This window comes from Solea senegalensis, linkage group LG17, assembly GCF_019176455.1.
Source record: "Solea senegalensis isolate Sse05_10M linkage group LG17, IFAPA_SoseM_1, whole genome shotgun sequence".
Classification (NCBI taxonomy): domain Eukaryota; kingdom Metazoa; phylum Chordata; class Actinopteri; order Pleuronectiformes; family Soleidae; genus Solea; species Solea senegalensis.
This window is the reverse complement of record NC_058037.1, coordinates 16,412,109-16,421,683: the sequence shown is the minus strand read 5'-3', so window position 1 is coordinate 16,421,683 and position 9,575 is coordinate 16,412,109. Positions and strand designations below refer to the sequence as shown.

Sequence of the window (9,575 nt, the reverse complement as noted above, 5' to 3'; positions counted from 1 at the left end):
CTCCGTCAGTCAGGGTCACTGCTGTTTTTCATCGTCGCCTTCACTCTACCAGTGAGGTGGATTTACGTTTGTGCTGAGCAGGCGCTTCCACCAGCCATGCCACGCCAAATCAAATGTCACACCATCTCCTGGGGTATTAATCACACTGTCTCTCACACACACACATAATAAATAACATAATCAAGCCTGGAAAGAAGGAAAATGAGAGTAAAGGTCACTTGATAAAAAAGTTTGGTATTCTAGAAACATGTATTTAACTGTAAACATGTATTCTGACTGAGGTCACTCATAGCCATACTGAATTCCCTAGCCCGTTACCCTGACCTTAACCATCACAACAAAATGCCCAAACCCAACCTTTAACCTAAACTTAAATCTAACCCTGACCATAACAACCAGGTCTTAACCCCGTCCTCACAAACATACCCACACAAGAACACACACACACATACAAGAAAAACTACTGGTATTAGATTGTTTCTTGGCAGAAACGTCTCAGGACAGAAAATATTAGATCCATCCATCAATTACCTATTCCCAGCTGACACTAGGTGAGAGGAAGGTAAACACTGAACAGGACAGCGCTGACACACAACCACAAGGTCAAATAACAAAAGCAAGCAGATGTGTATGTGTGTGTGAGGTATAGATAGCTGCAGCTTCGTATTTCTGTATTTTGTGAGATCTGACAATCACAGAGATCTGGCATGTAAGAAAATGTCAGTGCGTTTACATGCATGTTAAATCTTGTACTCTTAGTCGGACTAAGACGATAATTTGGTTTTCTGAATGTCATGTAAACATGTTAGTCCGACTACAATCAAGCTGGTCTTAGTCGGACTAACATACCAGGACACAAAGAGAGTCTTGTTCCTGGTTGTTGCTTTCATTGTATTTTTCAGAGCAGCTCAGATTGTCAGGAAAACACAGTTACCTGCGTTCACATGCATGTTAAAAGTCCAATTTTTGTCGTTAGTCCCAGTAAATTCAAGCTAGCCTTAGTCGGACTAACATACCTAGACAATGCAATTCATACGCCTGCATTTATACACTTAGTCGGACTGGAGTTGGACTTGGATTTCTGCTCATGTACCAAAAATATCCTCCCCGATCTTTGGTCTGGAAGTAGAAGGATACAACGTATAAACTGTTGCCAGAAAAGGACAAACAACGCCAAAGCTATGAAGACCCAATTTTGGACTGTCGAAGAGCACAATCCATCTCGTCGTTCGCTGTTTGTTTTTCTGCAACTTAAAGGTCAACAGGAAACTGATTTAAAAAAGACTAGCTTGTAGAGTGATACAGCTCCACCTACGGAGGCAGAGGCAGATGTTCGCGGCCAACTGTTTGGTCTGACTACGGCCTTAGCTCCATTAAACTGTGCATGTTAATGTGCTGTGTTTAAAACACTAAAGGTCACATATTTTCCCTTTAAATTCCCTTGAATGTTTCCATCAACTTCAGTTTCTCTTACAATAAGGCAGTAAAAAAAAAAACGATGTGATGTTGCAGTGGTTGATTTAGAGTCAGGCAGATTTACGACCGATGCCGTGGATGTGATGCAGTTTGATTACATTTTTATTACTCTTAGTTCATCAACACTACACTTGTTGTCTGCCGTCTGGTTCCCACTCATGTTTTTATTATTATGACCTTTAGTTTTTTTTTTTTAGGAGTCCGTGATCTCAACCTCAGACACTTCCTTGGCCGGACACATTGAGTGTTGCTAAGGAACTAGTGGACACGGGAGGCTGCAGCTGTAAAAGCAAGAAGACGACAAACAAGTGACTGATGATCACACTAAGGCAGAACAACTGGAGTCTGAGAGGAGTTTCTCCGCCAAAGAGACGGATGATCCAAAAATAAAAATTAATAAAAAAAGGCTCAGCAGGCGGGGCGGTGTTGCCAAAGCAGCACTTTTAATTCAGCTGACCATACGGTAGCAGTGCCATGACAAAAGTCACTTTTTTTTATGGAACACAAACGCAGCATCACTGATGCCATAATACACACTAAAAGGTGGACAACGTCATAAATAAAGGAAGCAGGAAATGAAGGTGTCTGAACGTTTTAGGACCGGTTATATTATGGCCGTTCATAAAGCAGTGGCTTTTGCAAGTATGAGCTGCGGAAAAGTTGAAACAGGATTCACCGCAATCACTGTTATCCCTGACTTTGTTTACATGGGCGACAATGTTCTGATTTTGAATGAGATATTGTTCAGTTTATGATGTTTTGAATAAGTTACAACTAGAATATTCCACCAGTTTTTCTGTTTACATGTTTGACATTAGTCATACATGCAATATACTGCAATTAAAACGTATACAAAGCTAATTCTTTGGAGCGTTGGGACACCAAATGTAAGGGATTAACACATTAAATTATGGAGTGGATCTGATTACATGGGTGTATTTGATTCTTTCTTACTTCTTTAACAGTTAGGAAATTGTTTATCTTACATGGTTTTGAGCTCTCCAAGAACTTTACAGTTACATATTGGGACTAAAATCTGAATACTGTCTTCTGAGTATGACCCTATTTAGGTTAAGGAACTCAGAAAATATAATTTAAATCACCAAATAATTAATTTTTTTCCAGGTTTTTACTTAAGTTATGTTTAACATAACCTGCATAAAATAAAGTTGTGATAAATTTATCAAATTTACTGATAGAAGGTGTTTGTTTCAATTAAAAGTAATTGTATGTGTAACAGATTTCGCAGTAAAAATGTCCTGCTTTGTTTTGGTTACTCAATTCCTCTCCCCGCTCCTCATCCTGATCTTAGTTTACTTTCCCGCCATTTACCTGACCACACCCCCTTCCTGTCCCTGTTCTTTTCACCAGGTCAACCTGTACTGTTTACACACACACCAACCTACACCACACTCAAAACTAGCCAAACGAGCAGGTAAGTCCCAGGTTTTAACTGGTTTTTCACCAGTGGAAATGTATTTAATTGACATTCACTGGCGGGTTAAATGATTGTACGTCAGTGAGAATGCAAGACTCTGGTGTTTATGCTTATTTCCTCTTCTTCTGTTTCATTTTTGCTAGTTCTAGAGACTGGGTCAGGAAATGGTGGCTGTTAGCATAGACTTTAGTGGAAATGTTTTTATGGCAAACCTTACTATTAAACTGATATTTATGTCATCAATCAGATTATTCGAAAGGATCAGTTTCATCACAGGAGTGAAACAGGTGTGTTCACCCTTTTTCACCCAGATTATTCCAGTTTATTTTAGTGTGAAAGAGGCTCTAATGGAGCAATGGGGTATGGGCCAAGAAAGAACTCATTAAATTTTGATGCAGGTCCAGTTGAGCGTTGGTGGAGGTCTGAGCACTTTTGAGAGTTATTCTAATTAAAATGTTGCCTAACTTTGGTTAATAACCCAACAGTGTCGTCAATGTAATCATAGTCGGTGTGTTAGGACAAGTCAAAAAACTGTATATTATGAATTATAGCACATATTAATATTTAACTCAAAAAGAATATTCACTCTGACTATCACATAATGCAGCCCAGTAACAGATACACTGCAGTGTACTGATTTTGAATCAGTATAGAAGTGTGTATATATGAACTGCATATGTGAGATTATATTTTACATAATCTTATTATCAGGGGGCCATACGGTGGTGTAGTGGTTAGCACTCTCGCCTTGCAGCGAGAAGACCCGGGTTCGAGCCCCGGTTGGAACAAGGGCCTTTCTGCATGGAGTTTGCATGTTCTCCCCGTGTGTGCGTGGGTTCTCTCCGGGTTCTCCGGCTTCCTCCCACAGTCCAAAAACATGCAATGTGGGGATTAGGTAAATTGGACACTCTAAATTGACCATAGGAGTGAGTGTGAGAGTGAATGGTTGTTTGTCTCTAGTTGTGTGTAGCCCTGCGATGGACTGGCGAACTGTCCAGGGTGTACCCCGCCTATCGCCTGATGTAGCTGAGATTGGCACAGCACCCCCCGCGACCCTCTGGTGGAGGATAAAGCGGTTAGATGATGACTGACTGACTGACTTATTATCAGGCCACATATCATGTCCACAATTTCCTGTAAGCGTCTGGTTTAGATTTGATAACTCCAACGTGTCATCCAATTACACAATGGACAAATATTGTCCATTGAGGTTTGTCAGTCTTGTTACTTGGGTAAAAAAAAACAAGTCAATACTCTGTGCATCATAAAACTCTGTTGGAATAAAAAACCCATTATTGAGAAAAAGGGGAAAAAAAGACAGGGACTAATGGACAGTGCGCAAAAGACAAAAACTAATCTCATCCGTCTGCCCAGGTCGGATTTCATCCAGGAAATAGGTTTCTGTCTCTTCATTCCTCATTGATTCTTCTTTCTCTCTGTGTTTTCTTTCACTCGCACATTTCTCTCTTCACTTCACACGGATGAATGGATGGAAGGGAAATTAAGAAAAGGGGGGGACAGCGGCACTTCTCCTGGAGATTTATTACAGAGAGAAACAGTCTGGAGAGAAGGAAAAACGGTAGGTTAGTGGCTGGCTGCTTGTGTTTAATACAAACGCTACACAATTAGAGCATTAATCAGGACTTTGGCAGCATTGAAAGTAAACAGTGGCAACATTTATTAGGTCTGTTAATATATAATACTATATATGCCTGTGTAGTAGGGCTGGCTATGTCCCAATATATGAGATATATCTTTATATAAATCTGAACACTGTTTCTCTGACCTTACAAAAGGTTGTCTTTTTAGTGGCACTGAAAATATACCATTATAGCTGCTTCTGTATTTCCATGCCTTTGTGTTGTTTATAAAAGATATTTATGTGTAAGATGAAATTGCCTGTAAATATGCCATAACACAAATAATCAGCCTTAAAGTTGAGTTGTGAAATGAACTTCCTTACACAGTTCTTTTGCCAATTTCATATATTTTGATCAATATTTAGTGTTGTAATATAGATATCATAGTATGTGACTAAATGCCTCCATATCAGTGCTTGACACAGAACGATAATTCAGATATTCTTTGTGATTTGGTAATGGCATTGTTTAAAATGGCTTTGATTTGTTTTTATTAATAATAACGATTAAAAAAATATATGCATACACATAAAATATATATATACAGACGAAAAAAAGATGAATATGAATGGCTTCCAAATGAAGTTTCAATTTAAAAACAATGACTTGTTGTGTGTGAATTACTGCGTATATTCCAGATTAATGCTGTTTCACATCACTACCACTAAAAACAACTACCACTCATTTGATTCCTTGCTCTCTGCAGAGTTACTTCCACAGTTGCCAAACTTTAGCACTACTCCTGTATGAGTCTCAGCTACAGCCCGGAGACCAAGTCATTTGGCATTCTCACCCGAGCAGATGTCGCTCAGTTCATTGATTTCCTCCTGAACTCTGAGGAGGAGAAGGTCCTGCAACATTTCCTGCTGCTGCTCCTCAGCTTCCACCCCGAGAAGCTCCAGGTGATGATCCTTTAATCTCAGCAACGCGCGGCCTGCGGATTCATTCGGGGGGGGAAAAAAACGTGGCGTGCGTCGGGTTTAAATCAGGAGGAGAACTCGAAACCATGAGACAGACGTTCATGAATTTTTTAGCACTGACACAGGTTGCTTCTTGGTAAACTTTCATGCCTGAGTTTGTACCTGATATGTCGTGTTTAATGATGGCTTTGTGGAGTTTGTTCATCTGGGCTGGATACTGATCCTGCACCCACTCCAACACTTCCTCCACCGTCCACAAGGACACTCGCTTTGACTGGTCCATCACCTCTGCAACCACATCAGCAGCACTCTGAGAAAACAACAGAAGAAAACAGTGACATGTTAGATTTCAGCTGTTTATTCTCTTGTTTAAAGTGTATTTCAGTTTAGCAGTGGTTAGATACCATTTCCCACACTGCACACAGGAAGTGGTTTGTCTTATGTGAAGAGAGAAGCAGGCAACAGCACTGTTGAGCTTATAAAGTCTTAAAAAGTCTGGAATTTTAGGAGGTGTAACATATTGGTTTAATGTTTAACGTTTTATTTTACCTGTAAGTTGGTTGGTACGCATGCGCTGTTTGTCGCTGTGACCATGACCATCATTTAAACGTAGAAGAAGAAGTTTACGCTTGAGAGCCGCGGCGGAGAAAGGAAATGGAGACGAGGAATGGAGGTGAACTATGTGCAAATGTAAATTTAACAAAAAGGTGGCGGGAAGAGGACGAATACTGCGTCTGGCTGAAACAACGCAGCGACGTGTATGAGGCACGATGTCAACTTTGTCGCAAAAACTTCACGCTCGGGAGTATGGGGCGCAAATTGCGTCATCAACTCGTGCACAGAGTGTGTTGGGTGCGTGTGGACTCCCCTGCTCGACGAGCATTTCAGCTGTGAGCCGCTCGATCCAGACGTATCCGAGTGAGCTGTAGCATCGTTCTCTTCTTCTTTGGTAGGAATGCGTCCTATTCCCTGTGTCCAGACTTGAACCACCACCCGACGGTGAAGTCAGATACTACAGGACCCAGAGGCGCGAGTATACCAGGGTCCGCAATGCACACTTCAGTGGCATGTGCGCAGAAGTATATCAGGGCCTTAATCGCATGGCTAGCATTCTGCCAATCGAGTCGTTTGCTACCAGTCGTCATACCGCGGTACGTGACACTTCTTTTTCCCCAGTAATGGTCGGAATTCCTCCTCTTTGAGGTCTTAAAAGTAATTTAAATTGGTTCTAAAAAATTGTGCAGATACCCTAATTGTAGCACAAAACCACGCAAAAACATGATGACTGCATGACTAAAATTAATCATGCAAAATCTGACCGTGGGCCAGACTTTGGACACTTTCATTAATAATAACAAATAATAATAACTCCAGTAGGAAGCACAAATGTTCCTATAGACGTCCTCTCAAAGGGTTTTTTTCCCCAACAAGCAGTTGGCTATCCTGGTTGTTTTTGGAAGGAAACTGGAAGACTACATCCATTTTTATACATTGTTTATGAAAGCAGCAAAAGCTCAAATTATATTCTCTTGGTATTCAACACTGTTGATTAATTTCCCTCCTCGTGTGGCATCACCTGTTTTCTCACCATAAGTCTATTTTCGAGTGATTAATTGGACGAAACCTCTGTTCGCGATGACTTACAGCTAAACATGAAAGACGGATTCCCACACCGACACTCAGAGGTCAAAAAAAAAAGAAAAAGTTCGGCTGTTTTTCAGAAAAGTTTCCTCTGAGCCTCCAGAGCACTTGGCTTCCCTCCCACTTGTGTCTTCACGGGTTGCACCGCTATAGGGCGAACACTGTTGATATGACCTTTTCAGTCTATTTATTGGGTTATAAATATAGAAATGTAATTTTCCGTGTTAATTAAGGGAGAGGCGTGATTGGCCGGGGCCGTAACGAGGTCCCTGCGGGGGTAACTGACACACCAAAGACTGGAGACCTTTACATCTGGGCAAAGAGGCAGAGAGAATAGAAAAAAAGCTACTTTCCAAAGTCAGGGTCAGCTGAGGTTGAATAAAATTGTCTAGAACGTTGGTTTTATGCTGGAGGACAGCGTTTCCTTAAAATATACAGCTTCCTAACTGAGCCCCCAGTGGGTCCATATCTACAGGGGGAATAAAGTCACTGTATATACACCTTGTCTTATTTGTTTGGAACCATTTCATTTATGTTCACTCTGCCCTGTTGCCCGCTGAACCAGGGCTTGTAAAACAGAAGTAATATGCAGTAACAAGCAGGGTGGAAAATTGGCTTTTTTTTTTCTTCTTTTTATTCCACTCATGGATTGCGTGGTACCTAGCTTTTTTTTTGTTACACACATTTTGACACTCCCTACTCCCTACAGCAATGTATTAACTTATGTTTAACAGTTATTTAACAGCTTTGTTTATATTATTTGTCAGCTTAAGTGTGATAATTGTTGTGTTAATTTCACTGTTATGTGGTCTGTAAACAGAGTAGTGTTGTCATAACACATGACTTGACAAACTAAAGACGAGTGTGTGTGTGTGTTTCCAAACAGCCCATAAGTTCTGGGATGTCTTAATAAACCACACTATCCCCAAAATTCCAATTCTGAGTGTTTTAGCTTACAAAATAGAACATACTACACTGACAAGTATTGTTTCTTTACCGAAAAAAATACAATTAAACATAGTCTGAAAGAGGAAAAAGTGTGAATTTAAAACCTTGTTCATGTGAATCAACTCTCAACTCGACTGTCATCCCCTCATGCATCGTTCAAAGATGTAATCCTGCCACCTTGTGGGACCTTGACGAAGTGCAGCACCTTGTCACAGATATTAGGCTTGGTCTTTTATAATTCTATGCTGTATTTGCTGTGATGCAAGTCTTGATGAACACTCCCTTTCATGGTAGAAAAAGGTTTAGGCCATTTTGAAATCATAAGATAAAGAACTACATCTTGAATGTGTGTATTGTTTTTTTTGCAAAAATTAAAACTTAATTCATCAAACGGGACTAAAATCTCATGAAAATGTGTGGAGAACAGTGGAGAAGCTGGGAAAAAGTGGCTGTAAATTTAACTTATTTTCTAGCTAACAGAGCACAGCCGAATTGTAGCAGTGACTCAAAAGTAATTTCTGTATTAAAATATGTATGTACACGTGCTTTTAAATGACTCCTAAGTAAAATATCCCACATTTTGAATGGGATTTGGTTTACCGCTTTTTTTAAACGTCTCCAAAGGGGCCCGCGCAGTGTCGAACAATAACCCAACGATGTACAGTAATAACGTCAAAAACGCACACAACACACTGTCAGTACAAAAATCACACTTTAACAACACTTTACACAAAGTTTGTGTTCAGTCAGTGGTTGAATTTACCTCAGTTCCGCTCCGTTTGTCAGTGATAAAACATTAACGTCGCCCCTTGTCTGTACCTGTCCACTCCGTGGAGTTTTACATTAGGTGCATTCCTGCTTTTCCCAGCTCCGCCCACCCCGGAGGCGCGCTCCCGTCATATCCTCTTCGCGCAGTCCCGCGACACATCACCTTATGATGCCTTCAGGTGCTATCGGGAATTTCAATTGAGGGAAAAACATGAGTTATTCCTGATTTTGTATGATAGTTATATTTTTATTTATATTTGGTGAACCATCAGCACAGTTACTACTGCTTGTAACGTTTTATGTGATTTAATTGTTTATTGTTTAAAGTTAAGGAGATGGAATATTGTGATGGGCCTGCCCCAAATTTAGCCACCAGTGTAATTATATAGCTTATATTTACCATTTCACAGCAATCTATACATCATGTAAGCATAATATTTAAAAAAAAAAATTAAAAGCCATACATTTCACTTAATGTTGTCAATTAGGTACTTAAAATGGTATCTACTCACATTTGACCAAACCGTAATCCAGTTTTTCGAATATATTAAATGACATTACTCAATTGAATTGAAATTTTTGACTTGATTTAGAAATGTACAGACTGTTCATGAAGGCATCATCAGTCACCATCAACAGGTAATGAGTAAATCAAAGATAATTCCACTTAATTAAAACCTCGCATGGAATAATGAAGTGTTTATTTGTCAGTTTATCAGTTAATTGTCTTCATCATATTCATTA

General features: G+C 39.9%; 1 protein-coding gene across 1 annotated transcript; it reads right to left on the bottom strand.

Moving 5' to 3' along the window:
• Positions 1 to 4,019: 4,019 nt before the first annotated feature.
• On the bottom strand, positions 4,020 to 8,933 carry LOC122783738 (sterile alpha motif domain-containing protein 12-like). The gene is made up of 4 exons (XM_044048556.1): positions 8,827 to 8,933; positions 5,637 to 5,784; positions 5,348 to 5,488; positions 4,020 to 4,474 (listed from the first exon to the last, which is right to left on the bottom strand). The coding sequence occupies exons 2-4, from the start codon at positions 5,755 to 5,757 to the stop codon at positions 4,458 to 4,460; spliced, it is 279 nt and encodes a 92-aa protein (XP_043904491.1). The 5' UTR covers positions 5,758 to 5,784; positions 8,827 to 8,933; the 3' UTR covers positions 4,020 to 4,457.
• Between the last annotated feature and the right edge of the window lie 642 nt (positions 8,934 to 9,575).